The following is a 19,003-nucleotide window of genomic DNA, read 5'->3' as shown; positions in this document are numbered from 1 at the left end:
CTGCTTGGGATGGGGAATCTTCTGCCATGCAGCCAGAGCTCACGTGGTTTGGTTTGGTTTGGAAACCCAGATGCTGAATTCTAGAAGAACTTTGGCAGCGAGGGCAGCATCGCTTCCTCAGTTCCTCCCACCCCCCTTGAGGCTGCACCTCCACTCCAAAGAACAGACTCAGTTATATTTATGTACAGCAAGGGACAGCAACAGTCCTGGGAAGCATGAACAAGGAACAACCTCATCTCCCAACTCAAAATAGGAGCAGAGATCCTACAAATACCTCATTTTTACAACAACACTGTATGCAAGTACCTGTCTGACCCTCCGACACGGAGCTACACCACACAGGAGATCAGCACTCCCTGAGGAATTAATATCTAAAGCCACAGCAACCCTCTCCAGATACTTTTTATCAGACAACCAACCAATAAACCAATTTCTTACTTGAAACTTTTTTTTTATTATTTATTTTTTTTTAAATCAGCCAATGTGAATTCAGAGCACAAAGCAACCAGCTCACCTCAGCCAGTCAACGTGCTTCTAAGCATCGATCGCTCCTCTTTAAGTAAATAAAAAGCCCCAGGTGTTCACAAACATGGATCTCAGCTGGGCTGCATACACTGGACTCCCAGTTGAATTAGGGAAATTCAAACACCTGGTAATTTTAGGCAGGGACCAAGAGATTCCTTTTTCTTGGTGAAACCAGAGTTTGTAATTTGCTAATCACTAAGTGTTTAATTGTGACCCAGCTAGTGACAAATTCTGCCCCAAATTTCCTGCCATCAGAAAAAAGGAGCTCTTTAGTTTACCTTTATCCCTCTAAATAAAATCAAACCAAATAGACCTGCAGGTATCAGGAGTCTTGAAGGGCAAACTTGGCAGGTTTTTCCAGCAGTGACTGCTGAGGGATTACCTTTAGAGCGTTCTAACAAAGCAAGGTAGAGCAAGGTAAAAAACATTACTTTTTTTTTTTTTTTTTTGTAAGGAGCACAAGGCTTTGGTCCAATTCTTGATCCCATCCTTCTCTTTTTCTTTTTTTTTTCCCCCTCACCATTTAAACTTTTGTGCTGTTGCTTCTTATTATCTAATTGGAGAAGCTAACCAGAGATTCAAACACACCTGTCAGGTATTTCTTAAAATTATGCATTAATGAGAGTCTTGGCAGAAAAAAAAAAAAAAAAAAAAGACAGTTCAGGCCATTTCTTATCTGGAAACCAGCTTCATTCACAGGTGTTTCCTTTTGAACCATTAGCACCTCTTCATTGCTCACCTTTGACCCAGCATCCCTAGAGTATGAAGGTGGGGACTAGGGGTCTGCTGATAGCCTGGGGCTTTGGTGGGGGAAGAGGAGAGTTTTAGTTTTGTTTTCCCCCAAGTAGGCTCTTTCTGGGAGTTTTTATGCTTTGTAGGCTCCATCCTCTAAGGGTAAGAAGCACTCAGTCATTAGGCTGTGCCTCTCAAAACGTGAAATGTCCTGGAGTCTTTGGTATCTGTTAAGACTTAGCCCCAGTGCTGTGTAGCATCCCAAGCAGCTGGTTTCGGGGTTAGGGCTCCTTTGTTGGTCCTCTGCTGCCTGCTTTGAGAGGAGCCCTTGGGATGCACGTGTTCCCAGCAAGCCCAGTTCCTGCGCGGTGTGGCTGCACCTGTACCTGTAGAGCATGCTGAGTGCAAGGAGACGAGCTGCTCCCGAGAGTTGCTGGGAGCAGGTAGGGAAGGCCCTTCCCTGAGCCGCGGAGGGGCCAGCATGAGAAGGTTTTTATAAAATGGGAATGGCTGTTTTCCTGCGGCCAGCGCGGGCGCAACTTGGGCTGGTATTTGGGTGGGAGGTTTCATTCCTCAGGAGCCAGCGGCATTAACGTTGCCCTCGTGCAGGGTGCTTCCTTGCTCAGTTATTGCTGAAGAGCAGCGTAGGCCGTTATGTTCTGCCTCGCTGCTCTGGCAGTTGCCAGTAGGTACCAGATCTACTTTTATTTCTCCTTCTAAGCTCTTTTGTTGTCTCGCTCTATAGCGGGTGGTTTAGCAGCAGGAGGAGCTGTGCATGTTGCTGTTTAGTGGCAAGTGAAATTATTCTTCTCTAGACCTTAGACATTAACACATCTGGAATAGTGTGGTGTATAAAATAAGTCAGTGATATTACATTCTTGTTTTATTTTACTTTGAAAGCTGTCTTCCAACAGTCAATTAGCAGATCAGATGAGGTAGTGAAAAGTGAGCTGCTCTGCATGTCTTGCTGGGAGTTCATGCTGCTGCGGACAAACAGCTTTTGTTTTCTTCTTCTCTTTCCCTCCTGCCCCAGTATGCTTTGTGATATTCTTGGGTTTATGAATGTAGAGAATAATGGTACCTGTTGCATATGGGAGAGCAAGTAAAACAGAGATATGAATTTTTTTTTTTTTTTTTCAATCAGCCAAAGCTCCCACCTCTGAAATTCAGAAAGCGCTTTGCTTGGGGAATTTTTGCTAAAGATGCTGCTTACAATGTGCTTCCATCCTTTCACCGGTGTCACGGTGCAGGCACGCCCTGAGGAGCCCTACACCTCGGGGCACGCAAGAAAAGCCCATGCAAAGGAAGGTCTGGAATGAGCTAAATCACATATGTATATCCACCCATCCAGGCCCACAGCTTGTGGCTGGAATCCTTTCAGGGCACTGGCTGCTCTCCTCTATCATTTACTTCAAAAAAAAAAAGCTGTATAGAGCTGTAATTCAAGCTTTGCTTAGGCAGCGAGTTTCAGATACTTGGCATCCAGGGCCTTGGAGAACAGTCAGTTTTGTAGGTATCTTATAAATGGTTTTCAAGGGAATTGTATTTTTCAGTATAAATCTGTTTAAGAAATGAACGTGTAGACTTCAAGAATGACTTAGCTCTTGCTACTTCTAAGAAAAATACTCCTTTAATTTTCTTGTCGCTTTGCAACAGAAGGCGGCATCTGAAATAATTCATTTTTTCCACTAGAAAAGCGCCTCAGAGCTTAAGGCTTTAGGAAGTTAGTAAAACATCACCCAAAATGATCAGAAGTTCCGCAATTAAGCAAACCGAAGTAGAAAAGACTGTTTCATTTGTAATGGAACCCTTGAAGGGTATGGGCCGAGCTGTGGCCTCAACATATCAAAATCGTTAGAGCTGCCTCATGCTTCCCAATAGCAAAGGGCAAAGAGAGCCCAGGCGGTGCCGGCGAGGAAACCCAGATGGCTTTGGCTGCTGAGCAGGCAGCTGGGTCTGCCGAGGAGGGACCTTGGCTTAGGCCGGGGCTGCAGGGCCGAGGCGGAACCCGCAAGGTTTGCTGCGAGCTGTCGCTTGAACGCGTTCAAGGTCTGTGAAGGAAGGGTCGTGCTGGACATCCCTTCTGCTTGTTTAAAGTAGGGGGCTGTAGTTTTTCCCCCCACCATGAGCTCGCTCTTGGGGGAGCTGGTTCTTGAGAAAAATGGTGGGCTTGCTAACGTGATTCAGTCCGTTGGTGTAGTTGTGGCCATAACGAAACGTCCCTGGAGTGAGCCAAGATCTTCACCTAATCGGGGGGGGGAAAAGCTGTTGCAGAGAATTTTGCGTGACCAAGGGCGCCCCGAAGGCTGACTCTCCGGAGGAAGTTGCTGGGAGTAGCTGTGTGTCAGCCCCTGATGCTCCTGTTCGAGATAAAGCTGCAGTTGTGCTGCATCTGCTTATTCTGTAGCTGGAGGCTTTTCTCAATTGGTTTTGTTTTTTCTTTCTAGACTTAAGCAGAAAGGCATGTTAAATGCTTTTTATGACTCTCCAGCCATAAGCTGCAGGCATCTGACATTAAACCGAATGGAGACACGGGGGAAGTGGGGTTTCAGAAATAATCCCTGTAAAAGCAGAGGCTGAGGCACGCGGAGCTTGAGTGCCTGTAAAGTTCCCTGACTTTCCAGCGAGTGCCAACTAAACAGGGAGACTTCACGGTGCTGGGTGCCAGCCAAGATCAGAGGAGTTCAGAGCGAGGCAGCGTGCGGCCGCCTCGCAAACGGAGCCCGAGCCCAGGGCTGCCTGCATGTGGTTCACAGGAAGGGAATTTCCACCCAGTTTTGTTTTTATTGACAATAGTGCGAAGTGCCAGATGAAATTATCTTTGGGTGAAGAGGAGGCTGAGTCCTCCTTCATAAACACAGCGTCCCCACTTGATTTTAACCTCACTGTGGCTTCTAATAATGTGACATCATTCAGGGGCCAAGCTATTCTTTCTCTGAACTGCTGCTTCTGCCTTCAGCATTGCTTGTCTCCGTGTAGGATAATCTCCTTCTTCCTGTGTGAATTAGGAGGAGCAGCAGCAGAGGGGCCCCTAGACCATCCCGACTCCAAACAAAACACCACTGCAAATAACCCTCTCTTCCCTCCCCTCCTCTGTTTTCTCTCCACTGCTGCAGAACAAATGTTTTCATCTTGGAGAGTAACTGTGCAGAAGGAAGTCAGCCCACCAAAATCCATTTCCAGGGTAGTTACCTGGGGAAGGTAAGAGTGTTGTTTTGTCAGGACCCGGATGCATTTAAGGGAGTATCCTGGCTTTTCTTTCTCAGCTGTTTTTCCATCTTGTCTAACAAGGCAAAGGTGATGAGAGCCAATGTGATGCTTTGCTTCCGTGGTCTCCCCACTTCAATTGAAGGTGTTGCCTACAATATGGAAATGCTTTAATTCCAAGTGTCCAAATGCAGACAGACAAACCTAGGGAAGGCGAAAGGGGAGAGGAATTTTTCAGGTTCCTTGTGATTTGTTCTGGAGCAAATGATTGTACATGGTTGCTAGTTTGTTGGAGGAAAAGAAAATGCCTCTTGTAGACAAGGCTGCAGCTGTCATGGATTTCTTCCTTACCGCTTTGTTGAAAAGTGTTCTTTGATGCGGCAGGCTTACAAACAACAGCCCTGCTCCACCTCAGAGTTGGCTGCATTTCAGCAGCAGTGGGTGTTATGAAATTCCTGCATTTTTAACACTGATGTATATGTGCTTTCCATCGAAAGATCTGGCTGTTAGCTGAAGTTGTAAGAACAGTGTTGTTGTTTTGCTGTACTCGAGGGAGCGCTCCTCACTGAGGGTTTGGGAATCGCTGGGCCAGTTGGGACTTGGGAAGCATTAATTCGAGCAACTGGTTCTCTGCAGAGATCTGCTGGGGGGAAGACGATGACATGACTCCTTCCAGAGGGTTTTTAACATTCCTGGGATTCCAGGAGAGGGGTCTCAGGAAAAAAAAAAAAAAAAAACAACCTTCAGATTGTCATCTGGAAGAACAGTCACAGCTATGAGGCTTAAAGAAAATATTGGCTTTAGGCTTGTTTGAAAATGCAAAATCTACTAAAACAATTAACTTCACTTTGAAAAATAGAAGTGTAATAAAGGGGAGGCAAACATCTGTTGTCTTTGGAAATGTTTCTCTACCAGTTCTCTGCTGGGCACCAGAATGTGATCAGATCTGCTGGCTGCGTGAGGATCAGGTTACTGGGCCACTCTGCTTGAGCAGCTTTTCTGCTTGGGGGGGGACAACACTGCACAACACCCCGTGAGCCCCTTCCGAACTGGTGGAAACAGGAAAACAGAGTGATTGGAGGGGAAGGGGGGAGACAGAGGGGCTGGACACCGTGAGTATCTGGTCTCCTTGGTCTTGCCTGTGTTCAGGGTCTGTTACTCAGTCCCAGAAATATCCCTGTTGGAAGATACGAGCAATGTCTGTAAGAAATCACTGCACAGTTGTGAAAGCTGATGTGAGGTTTTCAGGTGCAATGATTTTTGGTTTTGTACCCTGAAAGGGTGTGCTGGGCCCGGACTCGTATGGCTAGAGAGAAGAACTAAATGGGTCTTGGTTCCTTTGAATAGCCTCAAAACCTGAGAATATACAGACTCCTAAACTTCTGTTATGCAGAGAGGTAAAGTTTGTTTTTCTTAGACAAAGGAACTAGAAAAATTGCTGTTAAGGTCAGGACTTGGAAACCTGAAATACTTTCACCTCCACGTGCAAAGCAGGGACCATTTGTGAGGGGTTTACATGAGCCCCGGCCTGATCCGGTCTGACATTCCTTGTATCCCCATTCGTCTCCACTCTGCGGTGTGGAGACCCAGGTGCAAAAGTGCTTCTGACCCTTTGTCAGCCCTGGGTGCTCGGAGCTTGCTGGGTGGGTCTGACGTCTGTCCCCAGCTATTGTGATGGACTGTTGACACTTCAGCTGAAACCAGTTATGCTGGGTTGTTTCCCCAATTGCTCTGGGTGTTCCTTTATGAAACCATGGCCTCTAAAGCACTCGCTGAGTGCTACTTTGAAAACCTTAAAGGAAAGAATAAATCACAAGTATTTTTAGACTGCTGCCATCCCAAACTGCAGAGCACGTGTGTGGCTTTATAACTGTCCGAAGCCAATCGAAGCGGGTGCTGCTGCCAAATGGCAGCTCTGACCCGGGTTTGGTGTGGAGCTGGATCCCTGACTTCAGCTGGTTGCTGGCAGCGCAAGTGGGCTGGGGAAACGGGGGGGTGTGCTGTTTTATTGCAGCTTGGACTTGGGTCTCTTTGGTCTTAAACTAACAGTGTGACCAAAAGGATAATAAATGCCTCATGGGGAGGTGAAGGATCTGCCCTGTGTCACTTGAATAAGATGCTTCAAATTTGAAATTGACTTCTTGCACCTATAATATTGCTGTAAATCTGTCTAGTTGCAGTAAGGACTTCGGGCTCTGTTAGGACTGGACTTCTCCATAACTTAGTAGCTCTCTGCTGTGCTAAAGCAAGCTTGTTAAAAAATATTTATGTGGGGGTTTTTTTGTTTTTTTTTTTTTTTTTTTGTTCCCAGGAAAAGACTCGGGGATGCCTGTTAGTGCAACTTTTTACTGCTTTTAAAAATGCATACGGAAATCTTGTGAAAGGCCCCTGTGCCTTGAGTGGCATCATCAGTCAGAAGGAGCAGAATTTGTAAGCAGGTGGCAATGATAGGCTCTTTCTGAGCTGTTGTAGCCCTCGAGGTTTCTGGTGTGATTTTTGGCCTTTGGAGGCTGCAGGACGTGGGGGTGGAGTTTAGGGAGCCTGGTGCAATTTTCAGTTTTTGCAGGACTCGGTAGTTGCCCCTCTTGTCTTTCAGCCTGTCCTACTCATCCATCTTTTCTTCTGCCCGTGACACTACTGCTCTGCTTCCACTTACTGGCTGCCCTGCTCTGTTAATGTGTCCTTGGATCTTTGGCCCTATCTGTTTCCCCTTTGTGTTGGGCTCTTTGTAAATCCCCTGCCTATTTTACATAACATTACTGGGCTCTGCCAAGCACTAGGTGTATCTGACTGACGGCAGATTAGGGTTGAGTTTGGTGATAACATTGTTCCTTGGGGAACCGCTGATGGTAGGAGGAGGGCGGGAGAGTAGGAAATTGGAGTCGAATGGAAATTGCTGGGGCCTCTGCAAGAGCAGCAGGCATAAATCAAAATGAATGGATGTTGTAAATCCGGTAGTTTTTTCCTTCATAATTTATACAGCTATGGCTTGTTAGCACTGAGTGTGCTGTTGGTATTTGTACAGTATTTAGCAGGTAAAATGATCTCAGACGTGTCAAGGACTAGCTAGACTGACAGATCTTAAATGTGAGCTCTTTTTCTAGCAGTGACACATTTTTACCAAGTTAGAGCAGGACAATTCTTTCTAGTCTGCCTCAGTTTCCCTTTTGTCTCACAACATCTCCTTCTCCCCCATTTCAGGGTTTCTTGTGTTGCACTAGGCAAGTGTGGCGGCTGTAGTGGATGTGGGGGGCCGGATCCTGATCTGACAGCCCACTTGAGGTGTGGGTGCTGTAGTTGTAGGCAAGGAAAACAGCCTTCTGGTGCCAAGGCAAGACAGCTCCTCCACCTCGAGATCAGAGCCGGTCATTTGGAAGGTCCGCTCTCCTCCTGCAGTGGGGCAAAGCCTCTGGGGCAGCAGATAAGCCCAAGCAAAGCCTCACCACGGGGCAAACCAGTGCGGCAGGAGCACTGGGAGCAGAGGGTGCCGGTTCCCACAGAGCAGCACCTTGCTGGCGGGAGCGGTCCCCGAGGGTGATGCTGGCAGATCGGAGCTGACTCGTTCCAGCCAGAACCGGAGATGCTCGGAAAGTGGCTTTGGCCTCCGTGAAGGCGGCAAGGACTCGGATTACAGCTCCTGGGGCTCCTGGAAGGACCCGCCTAGGGGAGGACCCAAGGAGGGACGGGCTCATCAGAGCTCTTGCAAACTTGCCTCCCAGGAGCCAGTGTTTCGGAGCGGTCCGTGATGGATTCTGGGGCTGTAGTGCTTGTCTGAAACTTTCCTGTGAAGCACTTGGCTTTTTTTACTTCTTTTTTTTTTTTTGGGGGGGTGGGGGAAGGAGGGGCTTGCTTGGAAAGCACCTCTGCCCTCCAGAGATGGGGATCCCCTCGCTGGATAGCTGCCCTGGTTTTCTGTGGTGGGGAGACCGATGCTGAATGTCAGGTTTGGATGCGGTGGTTGTGCTTTCAGGTAAGAACACTCTTCTTTGGCGTAAGAGCTTGTACTGTTTATGGCTTAAAAATATAGCAGTGGCTTGAATGCTTGGCCATGTAAATCCGTGTGCAGTGGACATGGGTAAACCAGGTTGGATTTGAGTCCATGTGAGCCTTTATAGAGCCATTGTTCTCTCTTGATTGACGCTGATTGCGGTTATTAGTGGGAGCGTAAATTCAGCCATTCATCCCTGTTCACTTCCACACTACGCTGGCTGTCGGTTTGTTAACAAGTGTTGAATGTCTTCCCAGACCTCAAGGAGCTGACTAGCATTTTCCACTTTTGCAAGCAAGAGGAAATGGAGAAGGGAGGACACTTACACCTTTACTTTCTGTGTTAAAGGACTCTGAACTTGCTGTGAACCTGGGGCGGTAATTAACGGAGTAAGAAGGGAGAGAGCGTATGCTTACGGATCACGCTGGTGAGAAAAGGCTCATTCTGCGCTCATTTTGTGTGGTGGCTCCTACCAAACTGCAAGAGCTGCACTCGATTTTAAGGGGGAGAGACTTGGGCAGAGTTTGAGGTAGCGTGATTAGAGAAGAGGCTGTGTTTGTGTATTGCTCAAGGAAAGGGGCTGCTGAATTGTTGCAGCATGTAACTAGAGTCTTGTTTCACCAAGTAAACAATGCTGGTAAGGAAAAATCTTGTAAGATCCTGCTGAGGAGTGTAAGGCCATGGAAGGGGGTTGCTCGGACACTGAACAATAGGCTCATCCAGCTCCTTTGTGCATCATGGCACCAGCCTGACTTTCTATCTGCTGGCTGCTGTGGGCAGGGTGTTTCTCTTTCCCCGGCGCTGCCTGTTAAATTCTGATTTGTGGCATCGTCTGTCCTTGATGCCAGACTCCAAGGTCAGTCTTCTAATTGCAGGGTAGCAGTGAAGTGGTGCTCGAGCTCCTGCAACCAGTCACAAGCATCAACCTGTCAGTCCCTCCTGGACCCCACCCAGCTCAGGGTATTGCAGAGATTTAGTTTAACCTGTGCACATTTTGGAGGGATTTGCAACTCTCGCTTCCCCCTGTGCGCTGAGCGGGTCTTGCCTCGAGAAGCATTTCACATGCTGCCATCAGGATTAATGCTTGAGGGACTGTTTCTCTAGATTTGAGTATTGCACATGCAGAGCACAGCTCCTTTGTGGGTTTACCCAGTTCTAATCCCCACCCCAGTAAACATACTGTTGAACCAGTACTTGTATAATGCTTTGAAAAAAGTCTGCACTTCGCCAGGAGGAAGTTTATGGGGCCTGTCATAGTTCTGGAATCTTTAATATTTGCAACAAAGTAAGATTGGTCTCCATAACTTAATGGCAATTTTCAAGATAGCCTTATCTGGATTAAATTTGGCTTGGTGTCAGCTCAAAAATTACTGATAATAAGACCTAGCACCATCAGCATATTAGTTCACTGCAGTATTTTAATGTACTTGAGAAATTAAAGCGTAGTGTGAGCTTCAGTGCCTGTTCCATCATGATATTCACTGTACCAAACCCTGATACCGTTTTAGTTTCTCTCCTTCCCTGCCCTTCTTCCCTGGGCATCCACATGTGTATTCTTAAGAAGGTCAAGTGATTCACCTAACTTCAGCAGCAATTTCCTTTTTGATTTGGGATTAAAGCTTTCAAAAATGTTTAAAGGAAACTGTTTTACATAAGAATGGCCTAGCCTTGGATGTGGTGCCTCCCCAAATACACCCTGTGAAGGTGGTGATCTTACCTGCCCGTGATTCACTAGTGGCCCGTATGTTCCTCCTGGTCCCAGGCTTGCCTCCCTTCCTCCTCCTTCCATCACTTCTCTCCCTTCAAGCCAAACCACCCTGCAGTTCCCCGCCGAGTCGCCACGGGGTATCTCTGCAGAGCCTGCTTGGCTGCTTCCATCCCCTGAGTGGCATTTGGACCACACGACCCCTGAACAGCTCTACAGCTTTGGGATCTACAACCATCCCAGGACCTGAAGGGAGAGGAAGGATGGACTTGTTACACAGTACTAGCCCACAACTCCAGCCCCTGGGGCAGGTTGATTCCTCCTCTGACTCCTTTTCCTTTTTCCCCTATTACTGTAAAAATATTTCCCTATTCAGCAGACCTTCAAGTGAATGAGGTCAGTTGCGGGGCTTCCTCGCCTCGCTGTAAAGCCAGCCGCGGGCTGATCCCGAGCCCAGTAGGCAGCGGAGATCAAAAGTTCAGCTGCAGGTATGATAGTGCTTCCCTGCGCAGCCGGCTTGTTTGCACAGCTCGGCGTGTGTGTGAGCAGAGGTGGGTGCGGTGCAGGTGATAAGCCGGCCGGCCTGCAAGGATCTCGCCTCCCTGTTACCACCAGCAGCCCTGCTGCTCCGCCGGGAGCTCCTGCTGAAGCGTCCTGGAAAACAGAGCGGTCCTGCAAAACCCTGCTGCCCAGGGAGTGCAGGAACACGCAGCTAATTAGGGCCCCTGAGCCGTGTTTTGGTTTCAGGGGTGATTAAAGTGAATTGTGAGTCAGGCGCTTTGGGTTTTCTCCCTGCCTGAAGAGAACTGCACTCCTGCTGTGTGGTCTGCGTTAAACTTTCTCTGAAATGGGGAGGATGGTTGAGCTCATGAGAGGACAGGGAGGACCAGTGACTTCATGTGCAGAGCACACCAGGGTAAGGAAAAACTGTGTCATTTTTCAGCACCTCAGTGCTGCGAGGAAGGAGGCTCCAAACTGGCTTTGCCCATCCCAGCGGGGACCGCAGCCAGCCCTGACTGGAGATTTCCAAGCTCTTGGTTAGGAAAGGAACACGAACATCTGCTGGGGGGTGTAATGATCAGGCTGCTCCTCATCCCTCTGGGTTGGTTGCGGTGCTGTATTTTCTTTCATGATTTTGTTTTTTCATGAACCAGTAACACAAGAGTCAATTACTGGGTTTAAATTCTGACTCTGAGGTAAAACATCCTTTAGCTTAACCTGCTGCTTCTTGTTTGGCTGGCTGCAGGACAGGAAGTTAGATTACCAGAGGCACACAGGCTTTGAAAATTAAGACTTAACATTATGATCCAGATAAATGGCTTGTCTGGTTTTGCTCCCATCAATGCCCGGCGAGTCAAAGAAATGCGAAAAGCCCTCCTGGAGACTTAAACATCTTTTCCTATCAAGTTCCTCCACTGAGTTCAGTGAGTTTTTGAATTCCAGCCTTGTTCCAGACCTGGAAGGGAAGAAGGGAGTTGCTTCCCTTGTTGCGCAGGTGATTTACTGGGTGGTACTCTGGGTGCTGACCCACACGCTGTCGTACAGCCAGCCCAGAAGTGCTGCAGGGCTTCCAGCTGATCTGGCTCTTCCAGAGGTCCAGCCCCGTGGCTGTATGTGCTGACTTCTCGCTGCTGTTTACTTTTCTGGGCTGAGGAGTTTTGTTTCTGCCCAGCTCTACATGCTGTTTGCCTCTTGGCAAAGTTTGGGAAGTGCTCACCTGGTCTGGAAGGATTGGCAAGTGCTGTGCTTAGAGCAGTGTTTGGAGGCAGCTGCGCATCGCACGAAGTAATAAAACTACTTTAATAAAACACTCTGGAGAGATGGGCTGTGTGCTCACTGAACCAGGAGCAGGAGTCCTGGGGACTGCAGCAGCTGCAGGCACTCATAGTCTTCATCAGTGTTGTTTAGTGACTGACTGATAAACTTTCTTTGCTGCTGCTTTGTTTTTACATTTTTGAAGCAGGGCATCTGGGACAACAAAAACAGTTTTGTCTGTCATCTCCATGATGCTGCGTGGGCTGGACAGGGAGAATTTCTTATCAGATCTGGCAAACCTTATCTCCTCCCATGAACATTCAAGGTTTTGCTGCATCCTCACTATGACTTCGAGGACAGACGAGGACTTGGCCTGAGATGTGTAGTTCTGTGTTTGAGTCCAGAAGTGGTTTCCTGTTGCTTGTGTGGTTTGTGTGTCTCAAGCTCCTCCCCGCCTCCATCTGTCAAAGGCATTATCATAAGGCTCAGCATCTCCCTGGTTTCTAATTGCGTGTGTGTGCAGGCACAAGCTAACAATCCTCTCGTCCCTCTTTAGGACAGCCGCGATGAAGCACTGTTTTTACAATGAGACTGTGGGGTTCTTCTACAACAACAGCCGCAAAGAGCTGACCACGTACTGGAGGACAAAGGATGTCCTGGTGGTGGCCCTGGGCCTGACAGTGAGTGTCATTGTGCTCCTGACCAACCTGCTGGTCCATCACTGCTATCATCATCAACCGGCGTTTCCACTACCCCATCTACTACCTGCTGGGGAACTTGGCAGCTGCTGACCTCTTTGCTGGCATCGCGTACATGTTCCTCATGTTCCACACGGGGCCCAGGACAGCAGAGCTCTCCCTGAAGACCTGGTTCATCCGTCAGAGCCTGCTGGACACCAGCTTGACAGCCTCTGTGGTGAACCTGCTGGCAATCGCCGTAGAAAGGCACCAGACTGTGTTCACTATGCAGTTACACAGCAAAATGTCCAACCAGCGTGTGATGATCCTCATCTTCTGTATTTGGGTCACGGCCCTGCTCCTGGGGCTCATCCCGTCCTACGGCTGGCACTGCCTCTGCGCCCTGGAGAAGTGTTCCAGCATGGCACCCCTCTACAGCAGGAGCTACCTGACCTTCTGGGCCATCTCCAACCTGGTCATCTTCCTGATCATGGTGGTCGTGTACACGCACATCTTCATCTATGTCAAAAGGAAGATGACACGGATGTCCAAGCACACTAGCTTCCACCCCCGCTACAGGGAGACCATGATCAGCCTTGTCAAGACGGTCACTATTATCCTAAGTAAGTCCCCTCGCTCTAGTCCATCTAAGTGATGCTTTAATCCTCCATCCTGGGTTGTGGGGGGGTGGTGAGGGACAACGGGGAGGACTGAGAAGTGACCTTCTGCTTCCCTGGTCCCCGAAGCTGCTGGGGGTGAAGGTTTGGTTTGGCTGCTGAGGAACTTGGCAGTTTCAGGCCTCTGTGTGAATTGTCTGAGCTGTAATGGGAGCAACCTGGCAGATGGGAGGCAAGCTCGCTCCTGAATCCCCTGCCCTCTGACACGGCTGCTGCTCTGGTTAGCAGAGATGAGAGGAACTTACTAATGGGAGTTGGTAATATCTAACTGCTGTAAGTGCAAGTGCTTTGGGCACAGAAGCAGCTCTTTTATCTGCTAAACTCCAGTATGCTTCCTCTGTACAAGGGTAGTGTGGAATTAAGATCTGTAATTGGGCTTTAATCAAGAAGCAGCACTTGGTGCATCCTTTAATAAAGGATGGAGAGAGGTTTGGGGCAGATATTACAAGGTGATGGGGAAAGAATGAAGGAGTCGCATCCAGATTCCTTACTGCTTACTAGAAGGAAGCACTGAACTGTTCAGATTTTTTTTTTTGAGCAGCTCAGTACTGGGTCTCAATCTATTCAGGTAAAGATACCCCTGGAAACCCTCAACTCTTAGTTCGAGCTGCTTTCCGTGAGCACGGGACCTCCGGCGGAGTGCTAACTGTCTGTCAGTCTGTCCACATCCACAGTCTGTAGTGCAAATAGGAGCAGATCAGTAACTGGAAGTGGCTGGCACTGAGACTCAGCCTCTCCAGACTATTTATTTAGATAGGTGCTGTTCTGCCCAGTGCTGTGCATCTAACAGCAGAAGCTGGTGTACGCATTGTGTTTTCAACAGCCTATCACTCCACAATGTCTTTAATCTGTTTTTTGCCCCGTGCTCTAATGGTCTAACAACCTTTCTTTAAAGTGAAATAAATCAATGCGCTCAGATCTTCCGCCAACCAGCCCGACTCTGGACTTACGGTCACAACCCCTTGCTTGCAAATCTCTCCTGATAAGCGCAGAATTTGCTCTGTCAGGGAAACCTTGTAGCTGCAAACAAAGCCTACTCCCTTGTGAACTGGCGCTGGCAGAGTGGGGCTCGGCAGGGGAGTGGAGCAGGCTGGGGGGGCTGGCAGGCTGCTTGGTGTGTCCCTGCTCGGGGGCACGCCGGCTTGCCGGGTCCTGTTGCAACTTGCGAGCATCGAAACTGGAGTTTTCTGCCTGTTCCTGCCTTTCCTGTGTTGTCGTCTTCCCGCCTCGCAATCTCTCCATCTCTGTGTGCAGCTGGGAGTTCATTTACTGCCTTGGAGCTGATCAGATGCTGCACAGGGGGTCAGCGGGGCTGAAGAATTACTTACTCCATATATTTTGTACAGTCTGCAGTGGAGAGAAAAGTTGTTTTGTTCCCCCTGGCTTCCTGAACTGTATCAGAGGATCACTCCGTGGTGTCAGCAGGACTGCTGAATTTTATGGGGCTTCGAAACAGCAGCTGGAAGAGGGTTGGCAGGATGTAGCTGCTGGCCAAGGAGGACATTGCAATTCCAGCTTGGTGCATCACCTTGTTTTGGGACATCCCTTTGCTCTTGGTGTCCCCCCTGCCTGCCTTTGTCTTCTGCCCTGGGGAGGGAAAAAGCTTGGGTCCGAGGAGGCTCAGAAGAGCTGCTGTGGTTTTGCAGGGAGTTGGGACGGGTCTCTGAGGACAGACAGAGCAGGGAGGAACCTCATGTGGAAAGCTGCGGGAGAGTGAGGAGTTCATCAGGCCTCTGGGACTCTTGTAACCCAAGAGTTTTCCCTTTCTTCTGCGGGACAGTGCTGGAGAAGCAGCAGTCAGTTCTGTCCAGATCCCTTGTGCAGGAGGGAACAAGGGAGGGGAATTGCTCAACTCGGAGGGGAAAATACCTTTCTGTTCAGACTTGGCGTACGGAAAGTTGAGCCTGCAGAGGGTTTTCTCCCTCCCTGTGCAAGCCCTGGTGTAATTCCTTCCCCACCCTCGTTCCCCAGCCTTTTGCAAACTTGGACTCTGCACAGAGGAATATTTTGCGCCTTATGCATCAGAGGGTGTAGCTGCTGGTGAGCGTGCGAGGAAGCCGAGGGTGCGGTAGGAGCTGTCTGTGTGCTGCTTCATTGCGAGGTGAGGTTGCTGCTGTGCTTGATAATCCTGCAAGTCCTGGGCATTAAGAACAGGTCTGGGAAACCAGTAATAAGTCCAAGGTACATTTGGAAACTAGTAGCAAATTTTCCCACAGACCAGTCGAGTGACATAGGGTGTGATGATGACCAAACCACAGGGCAGAGTCGTTAGTGACTGTGCTGTGTTAGATTTTATGAAGAGTTCAGACTTCTTCCTGAATACTTTAGCGTCCACTAAGCAGCAAGGAAGTCAGCTGGATTTGCAAGCAAAGGCCCAAAACTTTAGGTACCTCTTTTTGGTTTTCCCCTCTCATCTTCAGTATTCTTCTGGCTTTACTTAATGCTGCTGGGAGCCAGTCTCCAGAGAATCTGGCTTGCCTTGTAGATGCTGAAAAAAAGTTACGTTGCTAAAGAAGGAGGTCCCTTTCCTAGAGGTTTATTCAAGATAGAAGTATTGGACCTTCCTTCATGACAGACGGGAATCTATTTTGTAGATTTGCTAAATTTAAAGGGGGAAAAGCCATGTCTGCAAGTGTGGGTGGGGAAAGCTGCCTGGCCCGGATGTGGTAGCTGCTGTGCTGACTACCTGGGTGCATGATTTGCTTAAATAGAGGGTTAAGTGATGCAGTGGCCTGAAATCAGCAGGGAAGCCTCCCAGAAACCCAGGAGATCCCTCCCAAGTGATCCTTTGACTTTTCACCAGTGCTGTATTTCCCTCAATAACAGCTTTAAATCCAGCCTCTTGGTTTTGGTGCAGCTCTTCTGGCTGTTCTTTCCTGAGGGATGTTTTTCAGTACAGGGTGTAGTTGCAAAGTTCCCAGCAAGTCTTGTTCTTTCCACCCGTTCCCAGAAGACGCAGCAGGGTGCAGCTCCTGTGCTTTAAGATACAACCTCATGCATGACCTCCAGGAGCTCAGTTGGCGGGCGCTCCATTTACGTCAGCCTTAAAATCATGACTGTAAAAAGGGTTGTAGGAGCCGCAGGCACCTCCCACTTCGTCATGCAAAACAGTAATTATCCTTTTGCCAAAGAGCTTTGCAGGTGGTGGCAAGAACATAGTATCAGCCTGACTGAATCAGTGGTGGAGTCTGTCCAGCTCAGGCCTGGTGTTGGCCAGCCCATCGCTCAGCTATTTTCTGCTCAGCGTATAGTTGGGGGAGAGACTTCACTGGCCCATCCCAAGTGTTGGCCAGGACTCTTCTAAACTCACACTGGTAGCAAAAGCCCCCATAAACTGTATGGATAGTAGAGAGATTATTTCATTCAAGATGTAGCACTCCTGGACTCTTCCCAAATTTTATGGCCTGTTCCTCTTTTTGGAGACAGTGGGGTGTAAATAGGAAATAGGAGCACTTGATTTCACTCTGTAGATGCAACGACGGGGATGAGGGGAGGTAAGTGAAAGTACTTGGAAGTGTTGTTCTGAGTGAACTGTCTGGGGGGAAGCTGGGGAAGCCATTACCTCAATTTTTAGTATTTGTTGGTCGAGTTCTTGGTCATCTTCCAAAGCAAAAATAAAGTTAAACTAGGTTCCCCCCCTGCCCCTTTAATTTTTTTCACAAAATAAACCACCAGTGATTCCACTGAGCATGTTAATGACAGGGCAGGGCCAGCAACCTGCTTCTTCTCTAACAGGGGTTCTTCTCTCCCCAGGTGCTTTTGTTATCTGCTGGACTCCAGGACAAGTTGTGCTCCTCCTGGACGGCTTGGGCTGCAAGAGCTGCAATGTTCTAGCGGTGGAGAAATACGTCCTTTTGCTGGCAGAGATCAATTCGTTGATAAACGCTATTGTCTACTCTTACAGGGACAACGAGATGCGTAGCACCTTCCGGAGGATCCTCTGCTTTGTCTGTTACAGGAATTCCAAATACACCCCCACGGTGGTGAAGCTAAACACCACAGACCGCAGGACACTTTCTCAGAACGGGCACTTTACTGTGGATTCCTCTATTTAGCTCTTGATCGGCGAGGCAAGCACGGTGCTGAACCGCGGCCAGCTTCTGAGCGGAAGAGCAGAGGCTAAGAGCGACCTGCTTCTAAAGCAGTAGAGACTTCTTTTATGTGCTCAAGCATAAATATTTCTATAGAACACTTGTCGTCGATAAAGGACAAGATGCTTTTAAGGAACTGCTGATGGTGCGTTCTTTAGGACAAACATACTTTGAGTAGTGTTCTTATTAAAGACTGCTATTTCCAATGCAAAGTTGGTTTAATTTAGCAGCATCTAGAAGTGTGCGATGTGCCACAGGAATCTCACGTGATCTCTCCACGAGCAAAGTATTTTCTTGGTACTTCAGTATTACTGCCTTCAGAAGTAGTCGTTCCAGCGGTAGCATACTCCAAAGAGCTCTTCAGCTTTACGCGTTGCTTCCTAAACAGAGCTGCTTAGTGTTTCCCCAGAGAGTCTTATTCAGGTTGTGTTCCACCCACTTCAGAAGTCGTATTCTTCTTAAGGCCTCTTCCGAGAGGAATCTGTTTGAATTGCTTCCTGAGAAGCAGATTCCTGCTTTCTTAAGTGTCTGTTGCTGAATTTCAAAGTATTCTAGCCTTTTGGAGGATGGCTGAGGAGCACCTAATTCTTTCCTGCGATGGAGAGTGATGCTGTAACTAACTGCAGTTGTGTTTGTGTTCTGCTAAGTGATACCATGTGGTATTCACAAGTTCATTGCCTATTCATAAATGTGGAGTGAGTCATGTTCCCATTAAACCATCCTTCTACTCGCAGAGAGCCCTTTGGGACAGGTTTAGGTTAGATTCCAAGGCAATCAGTATTTTGCTGTAGGTTTTAATGTGCAGTTTGTACCTTAATACTCAGCTGCCCAAATAATGTGCTAACAGTCTGTTTGGATGTAGTCTTTCTCTCAGCAAAGCACCGCAAGACACTTAGCAGTATTAATGAATATTAGTGCACGTAGGATCTAGTTTTCTGAGTAACTCCACTTGCCGCATGGCAACTGTCACTTGGGACTGGGAGGCCACAGCGGGAGGGCAGAGGCTCTGCTGGCAGAAGAATATTCACAGCTGAGAAACTGTAAATACTTCTCCAGGTTTCCTTTACATTCACGCTGTTAAACTTTAACAGTGTGAATGTGCCTGGGACAGTCTGAAATCCAGAGTTAATTCTTTACTGGGGGCTTCTGTGAGAGCAGGGAGAGGCTAACAGAAGGCAGGTTTTGGAATATCGTCTAAATTTATAACTTCAGAGGGTTGGGGTTTTTTCATAAACCAGCCCTGTTCTGTCAAATGATCAGCTTCCTGACTGATCACCTCAGCTGGCTTTGCAGAGAAGACAACTCACTGGTGGCATTGTTACTCAAATGTGTGTATATGGACTTTTTCTTGCAGAACGTGGTCAGGAAGCGAGTGTTAAGGTGACAGTCTCCTGGATTGCCTGAAACAATCTTGGAATATGGTTCCCATCTCTGTGTCCCAGAGACTTTTTGAATAAATATTTTGTCCTGGGTTTTAGAAAAAAGACTTGGCATTTTTCCCCTTATCTCCCCGTTGGGAAGCCCTGGGAAAAGTAGCATCTTCCAGTGGTGTGTGGTGATGCTGGAAGGGAGGGATCGTGGCCTTCATGCTTGCAGCCCTTGGTCTGTTGCTGGAAAACACCAGACTTGGCTGGTTTGGGGACATT

The 19,003-nt window shown here is 48.3% G+C and overlaps 1 protein-coding gene across 1 annotated transcript; it reads left to right on the top strand.

Moving 5' to 3' along the window:
• Positions 1-8,201: 8,201 nt before the first annotated feature.
• LOC104368681 (lysophosphatidic acid receptor 2) lies at positions 8,202-18,829 on the top strand. Its single transcript, XM_009976064.3, is given in 4 exon segments — positions 8,202-8,434; positions 12,469-12,628; positions 12,630-13,212; positions 17,020-18,829. Coding segments are annotated over 4 exon segments (1,086 nt in total). The 5' UTR covers positions 8,202-8,393; the 3' UTR covers positions 17,322-18,829.
• The last annotated feature ends 174 nt before the right edge of the window (positions 18,830-19,003 follow it).

Source organism: Tyto alba, unplaced genomic scaffold, assembly GCF_018691265.1.
Source record: "Tyto alba isolate M040663 unplaced genomic scaffold, T.alba_DEE_v4.0 Super-Scaffold_4, whole genome shotgun sequence".
Taxonomy (NCBI): Eukaryota; Metazoa; Chordata; class Aves; order Strigiformes; family Tytonidae; genus Tyto; species Tyto alba.
The sequence above is the reverse complement of the archived record's forward strand: the minus strand, read 5'-3'. Positions and strand labels throughout refer to the sequence as shown.